Below are 25,943 nucleotides of genomic sequence, written 5' to 3' on the forward strand. Positions count from 1 at the left end.
AACTGGGTTTTGGTATGAGGGGAAACGCCACACATTTAGTGTCAGAAATATGGGGAGTAAAAAGAGTTGTCCTTAGTCTCCCCTGTACTGTCAACATCTCAGCTCCTGGCCGCAAACACAGACAAAGATGCAGCAATGCAAAGTGACCCGAATCCCAGCTTTCTCGGTAAGAGGAATGAAAACGAAAGGCCTGAGGAACAAGCACAGTTAACGAAGGAAAAGCCTGATGTGACCCAATGAAGTTGTTTATCAGCTCCTGGCCCATCCCTACGTTGGGCATGTATAGATATGATGCTAGTAAGCATACCAAAAATATTTTAAGACTCAACTAAAAGACCACAGATCTCAGACTGACTAACCAGGTGGTATTACACCTGTGAGACATAGAGGCCTACAGCACACAGAAAAAGGATGACCACATTCACTCAAAGCCAACGATGTTGATTGCTACTAAAACAAAAAGAACATGCTCTCAAGAATTTAAAACTTGGGGCGCCTGGGTGGCTCAGTCAATTAAGGATCTGCCTTTGGCTCAGGTCATGATCCCAAAGTCCTGGGATCAGGCCCGGCATGGGACTCCCTGCTCAGCAAAGAGCCTGTTTCTCCCTCTCCTTCTGCTGCTCCCCCTGTCTGTATGCTCTCATTCTTTCTCTGTCAAATTAACAAACAAAAATCTTTTAAAAATAATTTAAGACTCAATCTCAGACAGCTACATCCTTGAACAAGCCTGGTTTGAACTGCACAAGTCCATTTATACACAGATACTTTTTTTTTTTTTTACAACATCGTGAATGTATTTTCTCTTATGATTTTCTTAGTAACATTTTCTTTTCTCCAGCTTACTGTGAGAACATAGCATATAATACACAGAAGACACAAAGTATGTGTTAATCTGGGAGATCATGCCTATCTCTACTTCTAGAGACCCTCAAGAGACTGAAAAGAGCAGGCCACTGCTGCAAAGACTGTGACTGAGGAGAAATTTCAGGGTGAACGGACTGTTCCAATTCCTGGGTTCACTGATAATGTGAAGTCGCAGACTGATCTAAGGACATGCAGGGGCCCTCTGTGCCTCAACAGCAGTTCCCCTACTGAGTGCTCCCTGTAGGAGCCTCAGCCTGCTGCTAAAGACTGGCTGAATGGGGGGCGCCTGGGTGGCTCAGTGGTTTAAGCCACTGCCTTCAGCTCAGGTCATGATATCAGGGTCCTGGGATCAAGTCCCGCATCGGGCTCTCTGCTCAACGGGAAGCCAGCTTCCCTCTCTCTCCTCTCTCTCTCTCTCTCTGCCTGCCTGCCTGCCTCTCCATCTACTTGTGATCTCTCTCTGTCAAATAAATAAATAAAATCTTTAAAAAAAAGACTGGCTGAATGGGTAGGAACAACCACGGAGTCTTAAGTTGCATTTCCACAAAAGGAAACAAAATGGAAATAAGGTTGATGGAAATACAAAGTTTCTAAAAGCTGAAGTGTGTGTGTGTGTGTGTGTGTGTGTGTGTGTGTGTGTGTTAAATGACTGTTATGGGTAAGTCAATACTAGGCTATTAGATTTGAGGAAGTCAAAAGTTATATGTGGATTTTTGAATGTACGGATATTTGGTGCCCCTAACCCCAGTGTTGTTCAAGGGGCAACTGCACAATCCAAAATTGCTTAGCACACCCATAACAAGGTAAATTTCAACTCTTAGGAAGATCATCAATAGACACCAAAGTCAAGATGACAAAACTGATGAAATTATCTGACAAAGACTAAAGAAGTGATTATAAAAATACTCCAAAATACAAGAGTAAACACTCCTGAAACAAATGAGAAAGCATAAGAAACAGAATTAATAAAAAAAAGAACACATAATATAACCAAGAAGTTTTTAAAAACATAATGGATAAAAATTTAAAATGGATGGACTCAATAGCAGAGGAAAGAGAGTAAATAAACTTGAAGATAAGTCAACAGAAATCTATGAAACAAACTGAGTCAAAGAGAAAAAGATTGGAAAAAAACTAGCAAAGCTTCAGAGAATTATGGAATAATGACAACAGGTCTAACATACAGGTCATCACAGAACAAGAAGAAGAAGAAAAATAGCACAGTGCTGAAAAAGTATTTGAAATCAAAGTGGCTGAAAACTCAAGTTTGTGAAAGGCATGAAACCACAGATTCAAAAATCTTTTTTAAAAAATCCCAAAAAAGATAACAAAAAGAAATCAGTGATCAAACACATCTAATCAAACCACTGAAAGTTAAAGACAAAGAAAACAAATCCTGAAAACAAAGAGGAAAAAGAATACATTAACTACAGGGGAATAATTACTCAAAGAACTATAGATGTCATTTTTTTTTTTAATTTTAAGAATCAGAGATTTCACATAGACACCAGAGAAGCCAGAAAGAGGTGGCATTGTGTTTTTAACTTTTTTAGAACTAAAGTTTACCTTTTTTATCTTTTAATTACTTAAAAAAATTGTTTTAAGTAATTTTTCAAAAAAAATGTTTTTAAGTAAACCCTACCCCCAAAATGTGGAACTCAAATGACTCCAAGATAAAAAGTCATATGCTCGGAGCACCTGGGTGGCTCAGTGGGTTAAGCCACTGCCTTCGGCTCAGGTCATGATCTCAGGGTCCTGGGATCGAGTCCTGCATTGGGCTCTCTGCTCAGCAGGGAGCCTGCTTCCCTATCTCTCTCTCTCTCTCTCTCTCTCTCTGGCTGCCTCTCCATCTACTTGTGATTTCTCTCTGTCAAATTAATAAATAAAATCTTTAAAAAAAAAAAAGTCATATGCTCTATTGACTGAGCAAGCCAAGTGCCCCTTCAATTTTTACTTTGAGGACAGCTGACATACAATGTAAAATTTCATGTGTACAAGTGGCACAATATTTTTAAACTGCTGGGGTAAAAAAATATGTATGTATCAACTCAGAATTCTCTATCTACCTTCAAGAATGTAGGAAAAATAAAGACATTCTCACAGTAAGGAAAATGAAGAGAATTGCCAGCGAATCAGTTCTAAAAAGGGGGGCTAAAGGAAGTTCTCCAGATAGAAGGAAATGCTATTAGAAGAAAACCTGGAACATCAGGAGTGAGGGAGGAACACTAATAGCAACCATTAGAGGGATTATAATAAATAATTCTTATCCTCTTGAATACTTTAAAATGTGTTTGCTGAAAGCAAAAAGACTGTCTAATGGAGTTTGGGGTTTGGGGGGGTTTTTTTTAGTATTTTACTTACTTATTTGTCAGAGAGGGAGAGAAAGAACACAAGCAGGGGGAGTGGCAAACAGAGGGAGAAGCAGGCTCCATGCTGAGCAAGAAGCCTGATGCAGACTTGATCCCAGGACCCTGAGATCATGACCTGAGCCAAAGGCAGACACTTAACCCACTGAGCCACCCAGGTTCAGTTAACCCTAATGCAGTTATTAACGTATATAAAAACATAAGAGAACCATAACATAAAAGGTAAAAGTAAAGATGCCTGTATGACAGAAAGATTTCTACATTCCAACTAAGGTGATAAAACATGGATTCTAAGTAAATGATGAAAAGTTAAGTGTGTATATTATAACCCACAGGTTGAAAGTAAAACGGCAGAAGGACAGGCTACCACACAAGTATTCAATGAAAGAAGGCTAGAATGCCATTATTACCATCAGACAAAGCAAACTCTGAAGTTACAAAGCATCAAGAGCACCATTAAATAAGCGAGTCATTTAACAAAACAATATACAAAACGTTAACACATAAGCACCTAACAACAGTGCTTCATAAAGCAAAATCGGAACTAAAGAGAAACAAATACCAAATTACCAAATTATTGTTGGTGAATCTAACACTCTTCTCTCAATAACACACAACAAACTAGCAGTAGAGAATCAGCATAAATAGAAACAACACAATGAATCAGCTGTATCTAACTGACATTTATATATAAACCATCCAACAGATGATGAATGTCTTTTTAAGTACACATAAAACAGTCATCAAGATATACCAGATATGCATCATGAAATAAACCTTAGCACATTAAAAAAAAAAAAAAAGACAAATCACATAAAGTATGTTCTCTGACCATACCAAAAATTAAAGTGGAACTCAGTAACAGAGAGACAACAAAAAAATCTCCAGAGTGCCTGGCTAGCTCAGTCAGAAGAGTAGTGGAGCAGGAGACTCTTGATCTCCGGGTAATTGGGTAATGAGTTCAAGCCCGATGGAGTTCAAGCCCCAAGTTGGGTATAGAGCTTACTTTAAAAAGAAAAAAGAAAATCTCCAAACACTTGGAAGTTGAAAAACTGTAAATAATCTATGAGAAAAGGAGGAAAATTAGAAAATATTTTGAGGGCTCTTGGGTGGCTCAGTGGGTTAAGCCTCTGCCTTCAGCCGAGTCATGATCTCAGGGTCCTGGGATCGAGCCCCACATCGGGCTCTCTGCTCAGCGGGGAGCCTGCCTCCCCCTCCCCCTGCTTCTCTGCCTACTTGTGATCTCTGTCAAATAAATAAATAAAATCTTCTTTAAAAATATAAGTAAAATCTCTACAAAAATAAAAATAAAAATCAATAGGTTTACCTCTAGGAGAGCTGGGCAGGCAGTAGGAAACTGAGTACCTGTCCTTAAAAACATGGCACAAAAAAGAGCACCACTGAAACATAGCATGGAAGCAGTCTGGGGGTACCTGGGTGGTACAGGCAGTTAGGCGTCCAACTCTTGGTTTCAACTCGGGTCCTGATCTCAGGGTCGTGAGATTGAGCACCATGTGGGGCTCCGAGCAGAGTCTGGGACTTTCTCTCACTCTCCTTCTGCCCCTCCCCCATGTGTGCGCCCGTGTGTGTGTGTGTGTGTGTGTGTGTGTGTGTCTGTGTGTGTGTATGCACACACACTGTCTGTCTGTCTCTTTCTCTCTCTAAAATAAATCTTAGAGGAAAAAAACAGCAGCCGTTTGGAAAACAGCTAGAGGATACGGGAAGGAAATTTGTTGAATAATCTCAGAGCATGTGCTGGAGGGGCAGGGATCTTTGTGAGACTTCTCCAAGAACAAAAGAGCTGGCAGGTGCCACTTCCCTTCTCCCCTCCCCTCGCCTAAATACACAGACACCTATGGGAACCAGTGTAGGCTCAGCACTCTATACCTAGCTTGCTAACAACAAACCCCAACCCATGGACTTCCATCCCCTCGACCCCAGCCAGCCTGAGAAGGAGTTTTCCCAGGTGGCTGCAAGTCTCTTCCTAGGTCAGACCAGCAGAGACACTCCACACCCCACCCAAAATTCTCTTAGGAACCACCCATTCAACCCCAAGTGTGCCAGTGCCACTCCAAAGTCAACTCCAACCCCAGGGAAGGGGAAGAAAAACCACACATACCAGTCAGACTATGGGCTCAGAGAGATGGGGACAAACATCTGGTCTGATTACAGGCCCTGCCCACCAAGCATCTCAGGGGACCCCACAAGGCAAGCACCCTACAGTTTGGTGCTACTGCAACTCTGACAAATGTGGTCTGCCAAAACTCAAACCCAAGGCGACCCAGACTGGCCCATTAAACAACACAAGGACCAAACCTTATCTACAACAGGCAAACATCTAGAACTAAAGATAACTGGACTAAAGGCAAATGTAGCTCAGTCATAATAGTAGGGCACACACAGCAAACATAGGAGACGTCTCTTTAAGTGCCAGATTCTGCCAAATAGGAGACACTGCCCTGCACGACACTATAGGACCTCTTTTTCACAAGGCCACTGCTTTCAAGAGCAGGAAACACAGCTGACCTTCCTAACACAGAGAAACAGACACACAGAGTTAGATAAAATGAGGAGATAGAGGAGTATGTCCCAAATGAAAGAACAGGACAAAAATAAAAGCAAGAGAGCAAAAGGAAACAGAAATAAGTAATATGCCTGAGAGAGAAACTTCAAGTAAGGTCATAAAGAAACTCACTGGACTTGAGAAGAGTGGAGGACCTCAGTCAGACCTCAACAAAGACAAAGAAAACATAAAAAGAACCAATCAGTGATGAAGAACTCAGTAAATGAAATTACAAATACACTAAATGGGGGATGCCTGGGTGGCTCAGTCAGTTAAGAATCCAATTCTTGATTCAGCTCAGGTCATAATCTCAAGGTCATGATATCAAGCCGCATGTCAGGTTCCATGCCCTGCATGGAGCCTCCTTAGATTCTCTCTCCCCTCTGCCCAGCTCCCCCAGAACAGCAACACTCGTGTGCGTGTGTGTGTGTGTGTGTGTGTGTGTGTGTTGCCTGAAAGAAAGAACACAATAGATGGAATAAATACAAGACCAGAAGCAGCAGAAAGATGGATCAGCAACCTAGAGAAAGAATAGCTGAAAGCAATCAATCTAAATAGAAGAAAAAAAAATGGAAAAAGACTAAGGGAAGTCAGTGACATCATCAAGCATTAATAACATTAAACATCAAACATTAATAACATTCACATTTCAGAGAGCCCCAAAGGAGACAGAGAAACAGGGAAAGAACTTGAAGAATATATTTGAAGCTGAAAAATTCTGAATCTGAGGAGGGAAAGAGACATCCAGATCCAGAAGGCACAGAGAGCTCCCAACATAATCAACTCAAGGAGGTCCACACCGGGACACATAGTAATTAAAGTGACAAAAAGTAGTGATAAACAGAGAAGTTCAAAAGCAAGAGAAAGAAGTTATTCAAAAGATACATAAGAATCTGAGACAACACCAAAACCTCCATATAATCCAATTAAAAATGGGCAGAAGACAGGAACAGATATCTTTCCAAAGAAGACATACAAATGGCCAACAGATACATGAAAAGATGCTCAACATCACTCATCATCAGGGAAATGCAAATGAAAACCACAATGAGGTATCACTTCACAGCGGCCAGAATGGCTAGAATCAAGGAGTCAAGGGATGCTTGGCTGGCTGAGTCAGTAGGATATACAACTCTTGATCTAGGGGTGGTAGGTTTGAGCCACACACTGACTAAAATCTTAAGGAAAAAAAAAAAGAGGAAACTACAAGTGTTAGGGAGGATGTAGAGAAAAAGGAACCCTCACGCATTGTTGGTGGAAATGCAAACTCATTTCAGGCACTGTGGAAAACAGCATGGAGGTGACTCCTCAAAAAAATTAAAAACAGAATTACCGTATGATCCAACAACTCCACTACTGGGTATTTACCCAAAGAACACAAAAAGACTAAATTCAAAGGATATATGCACTGCTATGTTTACTGTAGCATTATTTACAACAGCCAAATTATGGAAGCAGTCAAAGTGTCCACGGACAGATGAATGCATAAAGATGATGTGGTACATGTACATACACACACACGCACGCACACACACACACACAGGAATATTACCCATTAAAAAAAGAAAGAAAGAAAGAAAAGAAATCTTGCCATTTGCAACAATATGGATGGATCTAGCAGGTACAAAGCTAAGTGAAAGAAGTCAAAGCTAAGTGCAAGAAGACAAATGCATATGATTTCACTCACTGTGGAATTTAAGAAACAAATGAAGAAACAAAGAAAAAGAAAACTGACTCTTAAATATAGAGACTGACCTGGTGGTTACCAAAGGGGGGGGTGGGTAAAGCAATGGGTGAAGTAAGTGAAGGAGATTCAGGGTACACTTAAGATAAGCATTAAGTATAGAATTGTTCAATCACTGTATTATATAACTGAAACTCCTCTAACACTGTATGCTATCTGTACTGGAATTTAACAAAATAAAAATAAACATTTATAAAGGCAAACTATATTTTCAAATATTTGTGACATCCTTTTTCAGTAAAACTAACAAAACTTCTAAACCTTCTTAAACAGATGTTTGGAAAAAGTCTCTGATTAAGTACTTTTTCTTACCATCAGGCATTAACTACATGGAAACACATAATGTTCTTTTTCAAACTATGCTGTTTCAATTTTGCCAGAAACTTTGAAATCTACAAAACCAAAATGTACTCACAATATTTCACTGTGTTTAAGTTTTGTTAACAAAAATGAGGTGGTTTTAAGATACCCTTTTCCCATTTAGAAAGGAAAATTTTCACAAGTTACTCTCCACAGATTTAAAGTTGGAATATTTTTTAAGTTAAACAAGTATGCAAACACATGTGTCAATAAAATAATTCATACATGAAGATATTGATATAAATCCTTTTTTCCTGTCCAAATGTAATTTTTACATTGCTGCTAGTCATAGTCCTTTCTAACTGGAATGATTGGTTTACCTTTAACTCCACGGGGCTTAAACCATCAGTCTTTTAAGAAGCTTTGACAGGTTTTGACGATTTAACCTGCTGAGCTCACAGCACCCAAGGGACGGTCTTGGTTGCAAGTTTTAGTTTGATGCAGCTGACCACTAATACGGACTCCACAGATAATGGATTTCAATAACCACCACCCACAGGTTAACATTTTGAGCAGTACCCATAATATTGCTTTAATTAACACATGAAGGTCAAGGTTTGGTAGAAAGTTTTATTAAATTTGGCAGTGCTTACAACAAAAGAAAGAAACTGTGTGTGTTCATCTGTACAGTAACTCTATAAATTTGCCCATAGATATAATCCAGTTTGCTCATGGATTTATGCGGTATTTCAATTTATTTTCTAAAAGGAATTCAATTTATTAGTTCCATTTCCCCAAAATACGTACATTTCTAGCATTTCTAACTGATAGTTTCATAACAGATGGCTCTAGTCATGCTGGGCACAGAATGGGTCTACCTGGCACAAAGAAACCACCCACTAAAGCAAAGGAAATTTCTACCACTACCACGCCCACCCCGATTTTGGAGCATTTTGATGGTGGAAAAGATTAATGCTTTATCTCTAGCTTCATATATTAAATATTAGTATCTTTTGGAAATATTGGAATTACTTTCCATCTTAAAAAATAAAGATATAGGAGCACCTGGGTGGCTCAGTGGGTTAAAGCCTCTGCCTTCGGCTCAGGTCGTGATCCCCAGGGTCCTGGAATGGAGCCCCGCATGGGGATCTCTCAGCAGGAACCCTGCTTTCCCTTCTCTCTCTCTGCCTGCTTTCTGCCTACTTGTGATCTCTGTCAAATAAATAAAATCTTTAAAATAAATGAACAAATAATAAAGATATAAAGATTTTGCTTTTGAACCCAAACTTTTTATGCAGTAGAAATAAGCCAGAGTATTTAAACAAATAAATCCAAGGGCAAAGCAATTTTTAAATGAATCTGAAATTAAGGGTTCACTCTAAAGTGTTAAAAAAAAAAAAGAGAGAGAGAGAGAGAGAGAGACACTATAATACACAAATCACACAGTCAGCAGGGTTGGTTGATTTTTCTATTTTTATATGTATTAGGTAATTTGAGGTTATTTTATTGAAAAGCGAGAATGGTGGCTGAATTTATACATACTGAATTCAGGAATAATTGTATTTTTTAAATACACAACCTGACAGGCACTATGGTAGATAATAATGAATCAGCATGGGAGCCATTTAATATACTTCTTGATTAACTCATTGCCTGTCCAGTTCGCACACAGACATGCTTACATGTCATAATCGTCATAATTCCCACCATCCCCACTGCTAACACTCAAGCTCCTTGATTAGTGCACAACTCCCAGACGAGCCACTGCTAATGCTAAATAATTCTCTTCAGCCTCCTGCTACTATTCGGCAGGATCTCCAATTAAATATAATGTCCCTGATGAGCCATATTAATGTGAACAAATCCCTACCAGGAATCCTAACCTATTCCATTTTACCCAAAAATGTAGAGAAAGTAATTTATTCAAGCCAAAGATAATCAAAACATTCTAAATTGATATAGTATAATGTTTCTGCAAAATATATTTTTCCAAGGACAATAAAAGCAAAAATAGAAAAAGTCTGAACATCTCGCATACTTTCTTTTCCTTCACTGTAAAATCTAGTGTTTTAAATTTGCATAGGTAGATACACTGTATTTTTTTTTTAAGATTTTATTTATTTATTTGACAGAGAGAGATCACAAGTAGGCAGAGAAGCAAGCACAGAGAAAGGAGGAAGCAGGCTCCCTGCTGAGCAGAGAGCCCGGATGCGGATGCGGGGGCTGGATCCCAGGACCCTGGGAACATGACCTGCGCGGAAGGCAGAGGCTTTAACCCACTGAGGCACCCAGGCGCCCCCATACACTGTATTCTTAATCCAAAAAGGTTATTGAAAGTACTAAGTTTCACAAGAAAAGTGAACAATAACAAGTTTTAAAGCAAATATGTCATTTTAAAACCCTTTAATTACCTAATTATCAGAACCCGAAGGTCCAAAATCACATTAACAAAACCAATTCCTCCCTTCCCATTAAATGCAGAATTGCAGTAACTATCAGAGGCTTTGTTATGCAACTTTATGTTGCTGATAAGAAAACTTTACATTGAACAATGACAATTAGTATTTATACAGAGAAGGAATTAGGAAACTATAGCTTTTCCACTGCAATCTTGTTTCTGAATGAATTAAGATCAAATGGGAAAGAGGGACCCTCATGGCCATCACCTTAAAATACTCTGTACTAGTAAAAGTCATTTAAACATACCATCTAAACCACACACACATATAATAAATGGTTACCTGAATTCAGTTATCACCAAAGTTTTACAAATGTGTCCCTAGTCATCTATTCCTATTTGAGGATCAATGATTAAGTAAGTTCTTAACAGACTGTGAAACATATTAACTTAAGAACTTTAACTCTTTTCCAAATACTTAAAGGTTGAAAAATATCCTGAAAAGTCTATCATACAAATGATAAAAAGTTAATGCATGAGTTTTTTACCTTTAAAATGCTTTCACCTCTATATATCTAAGAAAAAACTAAAAATATTCTAACAACAGACACATAAAAAAAATGCAAAAATAAAAAATAAAAGATATTCTAACAACCCCATAAAAATTTTATAAGGTTTTCCCAAAGGTCTTTTATACCTTAGCCTACTTTAATGTATTCCTTCTTCATTTACCTGATCATTACCCTCCAGTTTGTTCAGCTGGAACCAACATACACTAATTACATAGACATCACGAAGTCCTATTTGTCCTCGGTCCCTCCCCAGACAGCAGGGAAATAGTATCAAGGGTAGGCATGCTAAGTGATGATTCCCCTCACCTTACTGTCAATCATCCCAGAGTGCTCACAGGAAACCCTGCTCAATCTCATTACTGAATCCTAAGGGTAAGACTATACAATACCCACCAGGAATCGTACTTCAAAGAGCAGGCTGCCTGACCAAGATGTGAGTCACGATGACTACTTCCCGATTTTAAGTTTTGTTTTAAAGCAGTCATTATCAGGTATTTCTCATTTAAATCCAACACTACTGTACACAAAGGAACAAAATTGTGACATATTCAATTTAAGAGTCCAGATAGAAAATATAGTCAAAGGTTAAAATACAGAAATCATTTAATCCATTTTAAGAAAAATCAAAACCGTGACTTCAGAGGTTTGATATAAATAGCAGTATTTTGCTATTTCGCATGGGAAAGCATATGAGTTTTTTTAAAAACAAAGTTGTAGAGACACCTGGGAGGCTCAGTGAGTTAAGTGCCTGCCTTTGGCTCAGGTCCCAGGGTCCTGGGATCTAGAGCCCCTCGACTGGTTTCCCTGCTCAGCGGGGAGCCTGCTTCTGCCTTGGTTCCTCCCACCACCTCCTGCTCATGCTCCCTCACACGCACACTCGCTCTCAAAATAAATAAATCTTTTTTTTTAAAGTTGTAAAAGTAAACAGTTACCTAACATGCATTTTGAGTACAACCTTTAATTTCACCAATTCTTTGTTCCCATTATTGACCAAACTAATGAAGTAGGATCCAGCTTCCAATTTAGGAGGTCCCAGTCACTAAACCCAAATTATTTCTTATCTTTTATACTTCTTCACTTCCCTGCGACTACCTAAATAAGTCAATATAATAATAAGGCCCACATCAACAAATCAAGAAGTTCTCCTGTATGGGCCCTCTGCCTAAAATCTAATTAATTTACTCCAAAGCCTTGTCTCTTCTTGCTCCAATGTTTTATGGACTGGCCCTGATTATTTCTGCTAGTAAAATATTAAATGTACTTTAATATCTGTCAAAATAGTCCCCTATTCAATTTTCCACAGAATTGGCTCGGCCGTTCTGCAAATTTAGTCCTTTGTCAATCCCCCTCCACCATATTACATTACATTAGGATTTAACCGAAAAAGTACACTAACTTTCAAATAACTAATATTTCTATTTTTAAAGATTTTATTTATTTATTTGACAGAGAGAGAGAGCAAGCAACAGCGAGAGAGGCAATGCAAACAGGGCGAGTGGGAGAGGGACAAGCAGGCTTCCCACCGAGCAGGCTTCATCTCAGGACCCAGGACCCAGGACCCAGATGTGAACTGAAGGCAGATGCTTAACGACTTAGTCACCCAGGTGCCCCTCAAATAACTAGTATTTATACTATTTATACTATACAATTTCCCTACACAAAAATAAGAAATTTAAGTCCTACAAATTTCAGACCAAAGTGTTTTACCTTTTCCACTATTTCTATGAAGCTATATTGTGTTTTCCACCTTGTTGATACATATACAGGAAAGCTATATATATTATTTAACTACCAGAGAGATTTTTTTTTTACTATTTCTGAAGAATTATTCAGTTAACTGTATAACTAGAAACAATACAATCTTACTATTTCTGCCTTTCCCTCCCACCATTTTACAACTCTTGTCTAAATGCATTACTTAGCACTTCTAGAATACTACTGGGGCACCTAGGTGGCTCCGTCATTAAGCCTCTACCTTCAGCTTGGGTCATGACCACAAGGTCCTAAAATCAAGCCCTGCATCAGGCTCCCTACACAGCCAGGAGCCTGCTTCTCCCTCTCCCACTCCCCCTGCTTGTATTCCCTCCTTCACTGTGTCTCAAATAAATAAATATTTTTTTAAATGCTATTAAATCATAGTAGTGATAATGAATCTATCAGTCTTCATCCTGAATTTCATAAGAATGCTTCCATGAGGTATAACCTTTTTATTAAGGGAAGGCAGCATGCATCTAATCCTGTTTTACTAAGGATTTTACAAGAAGACAGTGAATTTCTTGTAATGACATTTCCGCTTCTATCAAGATGATCATCTAGTTTCCCTCTACTACCTTATTAGTATATTCAATTAAGTTAATAGTCTCTAATACTGAACCATACTGAAATGTCATGAATACATTCTGTGTGGCTGCAGCACACTATTTAAATAAATTATGTTACCCTATTTCCTATTAGGATTCTTCTATCAATATATGACAGTCATTGTAATTTTATTTTTCGCTTACTATCTTTGCCCAGATTTTGATTGCTGAGTTCTTATGGTAGTTTCATAAAAAAATAAGTATTTTCTAAAAAGGAAATCTATTTTTCTTTCTCTAAGTCTATAGCAATTCTAGTAGTGTCAAAATTTCTTGCTTACTGAACACTGCAAAGAATTCTTGTGAGAATCTCTACCTGAACACTCTACTCCATTCCTTCCGTAACAACCCAGAGTCCCTTAGTCAGTGATCTCTTACCTTATTCAGGCTCTTTCGTGCACAGTTACAGGTCTATAACTATCACCAATCTTGTACTCCAAGCAAAACAAAACAAATACTTAACATTTATTAAAAGCATGTTAAACCTCACTTTCAATAATGGACAAACAACCAGAAGATCAACAAGGAAAGAGAAGACTTGAATACTGCAGTGAACCAACCAGCCCTAAAAGGATCTAGAGAACACTGCACAAAACAGCAGACCAGACATTCTCATTAAGGTCCCATGAAATATTCTCCATGATAGAACATATGCTAAGACATAAAACAAACACCAAGAAATTTTAAAAGATACAAACAGAGGGGTGCGTGGGTGACTCAGTCAGTTAAGCGTCTGCCATTGCCTCCGGTCATGATCTCACGGTCCTGGGATTGAGCCCCACACAGGCTCCCCACTGAGCAGGGAGTCTGCTTCTCCCTCCCCTTCTACCCCCATCCTGCTTGTGCACACACACTGTCAAATAAATAAAATCTTAAAAAAAAAAAAAAAAGAAAGAAAAAGAAATGAAACAAAGAAAGAAAGAAACAGAAAGCATGTTGTCCAGCCAAAATAGAAGGAAACTGGAAATGAGGAAAGAAAACAATTTTGGGAAGCTCACAAATAATGTGGATTAAACACCACACTCCTAAATAACTAGTGGGTCAAAAAATCACAAGGGAAATAAATACTTTTAAAATAAAAATGTAAAACAAAATACCAAAATATTTGGGTTTCCTGCTCAGTGGGGACCCTGCTTCTCCCTCTTGCTCCCCCTCTTGTGCTGTCAAAAAAAAAAAAAAATCTTTAAAAAAAAATAAATACATACTTATATATATATACATACATACATCAAGTCAACAACCTCATCTTCTACCTTACAAAAGTTTAAGGGGAGGGCACCTGGGTGGCTCAGTTGGTCAAGCAACTGCCTTCTGCTCAGCTCATGATCCCAGAGTCCCCAGATCAAGTCCCGCAACAGGCTTCCAGCTCCACAGGGAGTCTGCTTCTCCCTCTGAGCTTCTCCCCTCTCATGCGCTCTCTCTCGCTCTCTCTCTCAAATGCATAAATAGAAACTTTAATAAAAATTTTAAAAATAGTTTAAAATTTTTTTAAGGTTTTGTTTTGTCTGTTTTTTTTCCTGTGCAGCAGAGTCAGTTTAGCCTCCAACTCTTGATTTCAGCGAGAGTCGTGATCTCAGGGTCATGGGTCGGAGCCCTGAATCAGACTCCATGCCCAACACAGTCTGCTTGGATTACTCTCTCCCTCTGCCTCTCTCTCAAGTGAATGAGTAAATCTAAAAAAAAGAAGAAGAAGAAGATGAAGAGAAAAGAAAAATAAAAGGAAAGGAACTCTTAAAAAGAGCAAAATAACCCAGAGCAAGCAGAATATAGGGAATAATAAAGACTAAACATAAATGAGGTAGAGAATTAAAAAGAGAAAGATAATATCAAATATTGGCTCTTTGAACATATCAATAAAATTGAAAACCTTTAGTTCAAGTGACCAAGGAAAAAAAACACAGGTGCGTAAAATCAGGAATGTAAGAAATTATTACCAAACTTACAGAAACAAAAATAAGGAAATACTACAATCCTATCAATAAACCTAGAAAGATACCAAATACAGATACTGACTCATGAAAAAGCAAAACCTGAATAAACCTGTAACAAGAGACTTAATAATTGAAAAACCATCCACAGAGGGATCCTGCCTGGCTTAGTCAATAGGGTGGGTATTCGACTCATGATTTCAGGTTTGTGAGTTCAAGCACCATGCTGAATAGAGAGATTACTTAAAAATAAAATCTTTAAAAAAATAAAATCTTCAAAAATAAAACAAAAAACACAGTTTCCCATAGAGAAAAGCCCAAAACCAGATGGCTTCACTGGTGAATTCTACCAAAACATTTAAGGAATAGCTAATGCCAATTCTTCACAGACTCTTCCCAAAAAAGTAAGAGATGAGGGAACACTTCCCAACTTATGAGGCCAACATCACTCTGATACCAAAAACAAAGCCATCACAAGAAAACTAGAGACCAAAAGCTCTTATAACCATGGATGAAAATTTCTCAACGAAACACTAATAAAATGAATCCAGCAACACATACAAAAAACTATACACCATGACCAAGTGTGACATAGCCCAGGAATGCAAGGCTGGTTTAATATTCAAAACTTAATGTAGAAGCACCTGGGTGGCTTAGTGGTTAAAGCCTCTGCTTTCAGCTCAGGTCATGATCCCAGGGTCCTGGGATCGAGCCCCGAATCTGGCTCTCTGCTCCACAGGGAGTCTGCTTCCTCCTCTCTCTCTCTGCCTACTTGTGATCTCTCTCTCTGCCAAATAAATAAATAAAATCTTAAAAAAAAAAAAAACTTAATGTAATACACCCTATCACTAGAATACTGAACAAAAACCGTATCATCTCAGTAGACACAGAAAAGCATTTGAAATAGTCTAATGTCCAATCACAAAAAAATACTCAATAATCTAGAAATATCAGGGCATTTCCTCAACCTGATAATGGGGAATTTATGAAAATCCCAGAGCCTAAATCAAACGTAATTGTGAAATACTGAATGCTTTCCCCCAAAGATGCGGAATAAAACAAAATGCTTACTCTCACTACTTCAATTATCATTCTGAAGGTCAAAGCCAGGACAATTAAGAAAGAATACAAAATAAAAAGCACCCAGACTGAAAAGAAAGAAGTAAAACTATTTCTATTTGCACATGGTCTTCTAGTGATACTCCTAAGGATCTATTAAAAAAAAAAAAAAAACAACACATACATATACAGGAACTAATGAACAAGTTCAGCAAGGTAGCAGAACACATGATCACTATGCCAAAGTTGATTGTATTTCTATTAACTTGCAATTAATAAAAACTGAAATTTAAAATATTACAATCCTAATATTAAAAATACTAAATACTTACTAATAAAAATAACAAAGTTAAGTGCAAAACTTATACACTGAAAACTACAAAACACCGCTGAAATTAAAGCAAACAAAGTGGAACCACATCAAATGGAATGTCCAAGTCCATAGGAGGACTTAAAATTGAGAATAACACTTCCCAAACTGATCTGCAGATACAACACAATCCAAAATTCTAGCAGGATACAGTCTTCCACTAGGCCTATCGTCCCTTTATCATTCCAAAAAAATCCTTCCAAAGAATAATAAGGGCATGGAGAACACATAAAAGACAATTCATGACTTGGTAAGAAGCATAATGCCCATTTCGCTTCTTCTATCCTGACCATTTCCCACTGTAGTCCATTAAACTGCTGGTGGACTCTTGCCTCATTCCCTGGACACAGCCACAATAATCTCATCTTGTGTCTGTGAACTGCCTTCCTAAGTCCGATTTTGATATTGTTCTCTATCAGTCTTCACTTCTCAAAAAAAGCAGGACAACCTCCTCAACATACTATACTATTTTAAGACTATCCAAGAATAAGCCAACTAGATAACCTGCAAACCCTCCCTACAAGCACCTGAAACCCTAGATTAAATTTAACAAACACCCTTTAAATGAGCAACTTGGCTTACAAGAAACTACAAGCAATCCCCAGGGATCAAAAACAAAGAGGAAGCTGAAAGTCAGACAATACCCAGCAGAGCTGGTATCACAGCTAATCACGGAGAGTGGAAGTGGGGATCTCGAGAATCTAAAGAACCGGGTTGGTGGACACGTGGAGACTCGAAGAGAGTGGTGGGCCTAGAGAGGTACGCACGCTTCCGGTCCTCTCCCCATACCCTCCTTATTCAGGTCTTCCATCTGGCTGTTTCAGAACTATACCTTTAAATAATAAACTGGTAATCTAGTAAGAAAAAAATTAAAGGGATGCCTGGGTGGCTCAGTTGGTTAAGCGGCTGCCTTCGGCTCAGGTCATGATCCCAGCGTCCTGGGATCGAGTCCCACATCGGATTCCTTGCTCCACGGGGAGCCTGCTTCTCCCTCTGCCTCTGCCTGCCACTCTGTCTGCCTGTGCTCACTCTCTCTCCCTCTCTCTCTCTGATAAATAAATAAAATCTTTAAAAAAATTAAAAAAAAAGAGGGACGCCTGGGTGGCTCAGTTGGTTAAGCAGCTGCCTTCGGCTCAGGTCATGATCCCAGCATCCTGGGATCGAGTCCCACATTGGGTTCCTTGCTCCACGGGGAGCCTGCTTCTCCCTCTGACTCTGCCTTCCACTCTGTCTGCCTGTGCTCGCTCTCGCTCTCTCTCTGACAAATAAATAAATAAAATCTTAAAAAAAAAAAAAAAGAAAAGAAATTAAAGAATGGAGTTTCAATTCTCAGAAAAAGGAGTTAAAGATTAGAAGGAAAACTCCCTACAAGGCCAGGCTGCTCAAAAAGTTACGCCCAAAGTGAGAAGGGGGGACATATTCATCTACTCAGTACACGGAAGACAAATATCTAAAATTACCTGCTGCGGCTCAAAATTAAAATCTATTCAGCAAATGTCATGCCAGTACGTTAATACAGAAATTAGTCCCTGCTCAAGGATACCCTGGAGAGCCTGGAAGAAACAAATACAGCACCCACCCAACAGGCCAGAACTGTAATCCGAACCATTCTAGGATTCAATAGCAGAGTTTGCAAATTAAGAAGTCAAAAGCCAGGGTGCCTGGGTGGCTCAGTGGGTTAAGCTGCTGCCTTCAGCTCAGGTCATCTCAGGGCCCTGGGATCGAGTCCCACATTGGGCTCTCTGCTCAGCGGCGAGCCTGGTTCCTCCTCTCTCTCTCTGCCTACTTGTGACCTCTCTCAGTCAAATAAGTAAATAAAATCTTTTTTCTTTTTTTTTTTTAAAGAAGTCAAAAGCCCAAAACCACACACGTGAGAAGATCATCCATTACAAGGAAAAGTCAGAAACAGACACCTAGGAACTTGGGATACTAGAGCAGTAGGATAGAAGCTTCAAAATAAATAGTTAAAAATGAGCAAGACATGAAAGGAGGTCTCAAATATGTATGAGAAAAAGATAATAACAATAAGCAGATTCAAAATGGAGCAGACTTCACATATTTCTCAACAGGGAGCACCAAACAAATATAACCAAAGTAATTATTGTGTCAGATAATTTTTATCAGTGGATGCAAAAATATTAGAGGAGACGTTGTTGGGGGACAAATATTTACATGGACTCAAAGATTCACACCCAAAAATTTCAAGAGGAAAAAAAAATCTACCATTATAATGGAGGAAAGTGATTAATAGCTACATCAACCAACTCATCAAACTTAGTGTAACCAGAACCACCAACATTAAGAACCTCTTAATAGGATACAGTAAGAAATAAGATCACTTATGAAGTATTCTCCTCAAAAAATATTTAAACTGAATCTACTCTTGAGGAAGAAAAATCCAACAAATCCAGAATACCTATAAGCTAATTTGCCTAAATAGCAGTATGATGAAAATCAAACAATTTCTTTCTGAAGGGAAGATAGGAGGATTATTGTAGATTAAGAGACTAAAAAAGCAGAATAGACAAATACAATTCATGAACCTTTATTGAACTATGAGTTAAATGTGTGTGTGTGTGTGTGTGTGTGTGTGTGTGTAAAGACATTTATTTGGATGGCTTAGTCATTAGAGCACCTTCATCTTGAGGTCATGAGTTCAATCCCCATGTTGGGTTTGTAAAGCATAGATTTTTTTAAAAAAAGGTTAAAAAAGAAAAAAGGACATTCGGGGTGTCTGGGTGGCACCCAGTTGGATTAAGCATCATTTGGCTCAGGTCTTGATATCAGGGCCCTGGAATCAAGCCCTGCATAGGGCTCCCTCCTCAGTGGGGGCCTGCATCTTCCTCTCCCTCTGTTACTCTTCCTACTTGTTCTCTCTCCCTCTCTCTGTCACTCATAAATTTTTTTAAAGCAAGAGAGAGAGGGAGAGAGAACAAACAAGAGGAGAGACAGAGGGAGAGGAAAATTTAAAATACTTAAAATTTTAATATATTTAAGTATATTTAACATTAAATTAAATATATTTATATTGATTTAATATTAATTTTTTACTATATTTTAATATATTTAATATTTTAATATATTTAAATATATTTGATATAATATATTTAAATATTAAATATATTAAAATATATTTTTTAAGCTTAAGACCTGGAGATAAGTTGGGAAATATGAATACAGTTTGATTATACTACATAACAACTTGTAATTTTCCTAGCTTTGATAGGGTCTACATAAAAGAATATCCTTTCCCTGGAAATAAATACTAAAGTATTTAGGGGTGAGAAGCCACAGTGTCTGTTACTTAATTTCAAATTTTTTACCAAAAAGAAAAAAAAAAAGAAGAAACATAATATATACTTATATACATATATCTGGATACAGATATAAGCAAATGTACCAAAATGTTAACAACTGGTGAATACAGACAATATTCACTGTACTACTCTTCCAATTATACGTCTGAACAAACAAGAATATAAATAGCCATTAATACAAAAACATACTCAACATCAATATCCATCAGAGAATGTAAATTAAAACTACAATGAAATAACACATCACCAGTAGAATAGCAAAAATTAAAAGGACTGATAAAACCAAGTGCAGACAAGGATATGGAGCAACATGAACACTAACAGGTTATTGATGGGAACAGTATGGTACAATCAAGAATATGGCATAATCATGTAGGACAACTGTTTGGCAGCTTCTTAGAAACATGCATCTGTTTGTGACAGGAGTCAGCAAAATACCACCCACCAACAGGCCAAATCCAATCTAAGGACAGTTTTGGTGTTTTGGGGTTTTGTTTTGTTTTGTCAGATTTATTTATTTGACAGAAAGAGACACGGCAAGAGGGGAAACACAAGCAGGGGGAATGGGAGAGGGAGAAGCAGGCTTCCCGACGAGCAGGGAACCCAATGTAGGGTTGGAACCCAGGAACCTGGGATTGTGTCCTGAGCCTAAAACAGACTCTTAACAACTGAGCCACCCAGGTGCCCCGTCTTTTTTTTTTTTTTTTTTATAGCCCACAAGCTAAGAATGATTTTTACATTTCTAAAGGGTCCTAAGAAAAAGAAGAAAAAGCACAAGGAAAGGAGACCATACAAAGGAACTTGCAAAGTCTAAAATATGTTTACTCTCCAAACAGACTGACTATCCAAACAGGAAAAGGCTGCTTTGGCGCTCATCTACCCTATGACCCAGCAATTCCACTCCTAGGTATTTATCCAAGAGAAATGAAAGTTTATGTTTACACAAAGACAGTAGCTAAACACTGGCGGATGTGCCTAATTTAATAAGCTTACCCTAAAATTCACACAGAAGAGCAAAAAAAGATAAGAAACTGAAGACAATTTTAAAGAACAGGACAAGGGGCACCTAGGTGGCTCAGTGGTTTAGAGCCTTTGCCTTCGGCTCGGGTCAAGATCCCAGGGTCCTGGGATGGAGCCCCACATTGGGCTCTCTGCCCAGCAGGGAGCCTGCTTCTTTTCCTCTCTCTCTGCCTGCCTCTCGGCCTACTTGTGATCTCTGTCTGTCAAATAAATAAATAAAATATTTTAAAAATAATAATAATAATTTAAAAAATAAAAATAAATTTTTTAAAAAATAAAGAATAGGACAAGGGAAAGGGGACCAATGGGAAAAACTGCATAATCTTCTTTAAAAGCCAATTTTTTCCATTACACATTGTTTGCAAGATGCTTGGCTTTCTTTGTATGACTTACTGCTTAATAGTTGTAGTAACTGATATCCTTTCTCCCCCACTTAAATGTTAAAAAATTATCTGTGAAAACTATTAACTTGCCATTAAAAACAATCAACTGTTATAGTATTTTCCTGCTGCAATATTTACATTTCCATTTAAGAAATTAACATATAAGAAACATAAGATTTTTGTACTCCAAGTAACACTTTAGATGCTCACCTCTTGAAAACAAACACTGTAACATTAACCAGACATCTGAAAAGCACATCTCATTCAGATTACCCATATTGTAAAGCTGATTAGGTATGATGGTAATCTTTTTTGAATCACACGTGAAAGAAGCAAAATAAACCATCAGAGGAACTCACCCCTGTGGCTTTCTTGAGACTGACAAAGAAAGCAAAGAGCAGATATGGCTCTACTGCTGAGGCCTAAATTGAACTTCGAACATCCCAACTAGCATTATTATCCTGAATAGTATGTTTTTAGTAAAGGACTTAAAGTAGATCATACTAAGAGAAGCTCTGGCTGAGCACGCATGCCTGCACCGCGGGGACTGGTCAGTCTTACTCTAAATGATGTACTGTAGTATCTGGTAGACTCATTTCCTTTCCACTTGCAGCAAAAAGTGACTAAAAGTCTTTACTATATGAAACTACCATCTCCGCTTTAGAAGGATATGAAAGGCCATCTTAAAACTTAGACCATCTCTTTTGAAACTAGTTTTTTCAAAGCCTGGAAAGGGACACTCTAGCTCTAGATCAGAATGCTACGGGTGAGAGAGTCTGTGTTCCGTGAATGGAGGTCTGGGTACTTGGATTCGCCACGAGATTTACATGAGGACCAGCATTCGAATAAAGACAGCCTGAAAGTAGCAAGTGCAAAGCACTTCAGTAAAGCTGACAGTTCACTCTCAAGATGGGAGAGCAGGAAGTCCTCTGGGTCGTTCAGGATTGGGTATTACTGGATCTCTCTGGGCTGTGAGGAGCTGTGACAGACAGGACAGAGGTCTCTAATGCAAGAAGGCTTCAGTAGTTTCAGAAACTCCTCCCACAGGTTGGAAGGAGGAGTTTTTGACCCTACAAGGTTAGTACCTGTCAAGGCAGACTTTCTCCATGGCGGGAGCCGGGGGCTCTACCCATGATCCAAGTGAGTCTTGGGGTTACCCTGGAGCAGAGGAAGAGGAGAGCACATTTTCTGCACCTGGGGCTCTCTGGTCTGTCAGCCTCAAGGCCTTGGAAGCCACAGGGTCAGGATATTGTGCTCCCAGACTTTTAATGTGTAGCTTACTTATCCTGATCCTCGCCTCTAGTTCGTATCTCTATCATTCCACTTGACGGACTTGGGACTCTGTCTCAGGGCACTCCTTCCCCTGGTCAAGTCTAGCTTCCACCTAACAAGAACACAAAACCAAAAATTTAAGAATGGGGGGCACCTGGGTGGCTCAGTTGGTTAAGTGACTGCCTTTGGCTCAGGTCATGATTCTGGAGTCCTAGGATCGAGTCCCACGTGGGGCTCCCAGTTCCATGGGGAGTCTGCTTCTCCCTCTGACCTTCTGCCCTCTCATGCTCTCTCTCAGATAAATCAATAAAATCTTTAAAACAAAAAAGAAAGAAAGAAATTTAAGAATGGGAAAAGGTAGTCATGCTATTAAGGGCCAGAACACCAACAATGGAATATAAACATGAAAAAAATCAAAATATAATTCTGGACAATCCATGCCAACAGTGCTCTTCATGAGAACACAGGATAGAGAACTACCTGTACTCTGATAGGAGAAAAAATAAGTAAAAGGTTACTATCAGACTTGATGTAAAAACAGTGACTGTCCACAATTCAAACCTTTTTCTCTTAATTCACCCATGAATGAAAACACCTCAGGAACTACGAACACAATGAAAATGAACACAGGACAAGGAGAGGGTTTTGTTGTCGGGGTTCTGGGTTTTTGTTTTTAAGATTTTATTTCTTTATTTGACAGAGATCACAAGTAGGCAGAGAGAGAGAGACTAGAGGAAGCAGGATCTCCACTGAGCAGAGAGCCTGATGCGGGGCTCGATCCCAAGGTCCTGGAATCATGACCTGAGCCAAAGGCAGAGGCTTTAACCCACTGAGCCACCCAAGCACACCTGGGTTTTTTATTTTTATTGTTGTTGTTGTTTTGTTTTGTTTTTAAAATCTGAAAGTAATCTTTCCACCCAATGCAGGACTCAGACTCACAATCCCAAGATCAAGAGTGGCACACTCCACCAACGGAGCCAGCCAGGCATCCCAAGGAGGAGGAATTTTAAATCTATTACTAGCCTTAGGGTGACACAAAATTTTTTCTAAAGGAATTTGCTGTTGATAAATGCCTTAGTTTAGTGATCAAGAAAGAGATTAAAGTAATAGTTTTCTCATGATTTCATGACTATCTTGTAAGGAATATAAACTACTATTGAAGTTATCAGTTAAAACAAATTATTAGCAAAGAAAAGAGGCCAGAAACTACTATTAAAAAAAAAAAAAAAAAACCTACATACATAAAATAAGTTTATTTAATTGCTTCATTTAACTGTTTTTAAGTAAACAATAACAATTTTAAATGTATCCATCAAATAAACAAGATAAATAGTTAACCTTTATTTTCAGGAAATTAGAGAAGCCCACAACAGTTCTCTTCTTTTTTTAAAGAAGGAAGACAGTCACAATTGAGCTAAATGAACATTGAATAGGTAAAACAAGAAATCACAAATACTCAAAATTTCCACATTATACTACTATACAGTAAAAGCTGACATTACCAATAGGTCTTGTTACCAAAAGTAGTGTGCAAGAATGAAAAACACTTTAAGTACAACTTCTTATATTTCATACCCTAAAGTTCCAATAATTTACATTCCTTTCTCATGGGATTTTTTTCTACTCCTTCATAGTTTATTACTGCTAAATGTGCCTGCTGTGGTTAAAAATCCCCAATAAAATAATGTATCATTCACTGCTTTATACTATTCCTTGTGTCTATGTCCAATTAGTATTAGCCTATCCTTCTTTTATCAAACTTTCAACTGAAAACGAAGCATTCAGGAAGGTTAAAACAATTAAACAGAATTCAGCTGTGGGAAAATGTGCTCTCAAAAGGCAGCATGGTACAAACAGCTCATGAAGCTTTAAACTGAACTTCAAGCTTTGCTCAAATCTACTTCGTGGTCAGCAACCAAGTCTAGCAATTTTTAAACTAGCAAGTTTTTAAAACCTTGGGGGAAAAAAGTTTAGACACATATTAAAGACATTTTGATGCTTCCATTTTGCTTAATACAGGAGTCAGTAATTTTTTTTTTTTTTTTTTTTTTTGGTAATTGTGTGTATCCTTTTCGAGCCAAGGGGGAAAAAAAGAACTTAACATCTTCTACCTTTTTTTTTTAACTACAAATAAATAAGGTCCTGATTCAAATAAAGCAAAAATATACTTACAGAACTAGCATCAACATCACTATGGATGGCAACTGTCTTAATGCCCATCTTCTTGCAAGTTTTAATAACCTATTTTAAAATACATAAACATTATCTATTATCAGGGATTTGGATTTAAAGGGATTTAATAATAAAATTCACAAAGGAAAATGGAAAAATAAGATTAAAATTCTACTCACCCTACATGCAATTTCTCCTCTATTAGCAATAAGAATTTTATCAAAAGTCTAAAGAGAAAAAAAACACACATCAGAAATTGTTACTCTCACTTTGGAAAACAAGCTTTCCCACAACACTGGATGTGATCTTAAAAAACGTTACTTCCTAGAACAGTATTAAATATCATACATATGTTCATCCACAACCAGGCTGCTATTAAACTCATCTGGTAGGATCTGGCCCTGTAATCACTCTGTTAAAGCACCAATTAGATGCAGTAATCATAAGTAGACTAAGGGGATATTTATAAATTCTCTTGCCAGAAGATAATCTTCAAATGACACTTCTGAATGCTAAAAAACTTTAGATAGAATTGCTTGACCACTTACTCGGTAATTTATATTCTAGATTCAGACAAATTCTAAGGTCATGAGTTGTTCATCAAAGGAAAGTCTAATTTTTCCATCATCTTTGTTGGGCATTAAATGGTATTTTCAGTAACTAAGAAGAGAAACTAATTATGCTTATACCCAAAGATTCCCAGACCAAGCAGGTTCTGCTATTTGAATACAATACAGCCCCATTTTGAAGCAGCTGAGGCCTCATAATAGAGGTCCATTCTGCGTGGAGTTAGAGACCTCAATTCTTAGCCCAGCATTGCCACTAACAATAACCTATCTGACTTGAAGCAAATCAATCAATCTCTGTAGATCTTTACTTCCACATATAAACTGATAACATTCTAAGGGGGAAACTATTTAATAAGGTTCTCTTACTATTCTAAAACTGTACAGGCTAATCCTTTTAAAGAAACACAATTACAAGTAATTTGGATACATTTTAGTATGCAACTATTTCTGAATTAGTGAATTATTATAAGTTAAATAGAACTAGAGAAAAAGTTTTAGTTACATTTCCAAAAGAAAGTTAAAGCTATATATGATCTTAAAAGTCCTCTTACATAACCGAAAACAGTATTTTAACCCAACAGGGAGTCACAATCTCAGCATCAGAAAAGGCTTTCAAAGTCTTGGTCTAACCTTCATGTTATACATGGCTTATTCCACCAAACTGAGACATGCCTCTGCCTTAAAAGTTG

General features: G+C 38.0%; 1 protein-coding gene across 2 annotated transcripts in view; it reads right to left on the bottom strand.

Moving 5' to 3' along the window:
- The window catches only part of PCCA (propionyl-CoA carboxylase subunit alpha), a 393,935-nt gene that overhangs the window by 348,246 nt on the left and 19,746 nt on the right, over positions 1-25,943 (bottom strand). For both annotated transcript variants that reach the window (XM_045081355.1, XM_045081357.1), the window contains exons 3-4: positions 24,865-24,912; positions 24,686-24,754 (exon numbers count right to left, since the gene is read on the bottom strand). In XM_045081355.1, coding sequence (XP_044937290.1) covers positions 24,686-24,754; positions 24,865-24,912 — 117 coding nt within the window. The remainder of the gene's footprint in view (positions 1-24,685; positions 24,755-24,864; positions 24,913-25,943) is intronic.

Source organism: Mustela putorius, unplaced genomic scaffold, assembly GCF_011764305.1.
Source record: "Mustela putorius furo isolate JIRA1106 unplaced genomic scaffold, ASM1176430v1.1 tig00000551_pilon_pilon_pilon, whole genome shotgun sequence".
Lineage (NCBI taxonomy): Eukaryota > Metazoa > Chordata > Mammalia > Carnivora > Mustelidae > Mustela > Mustela putorius.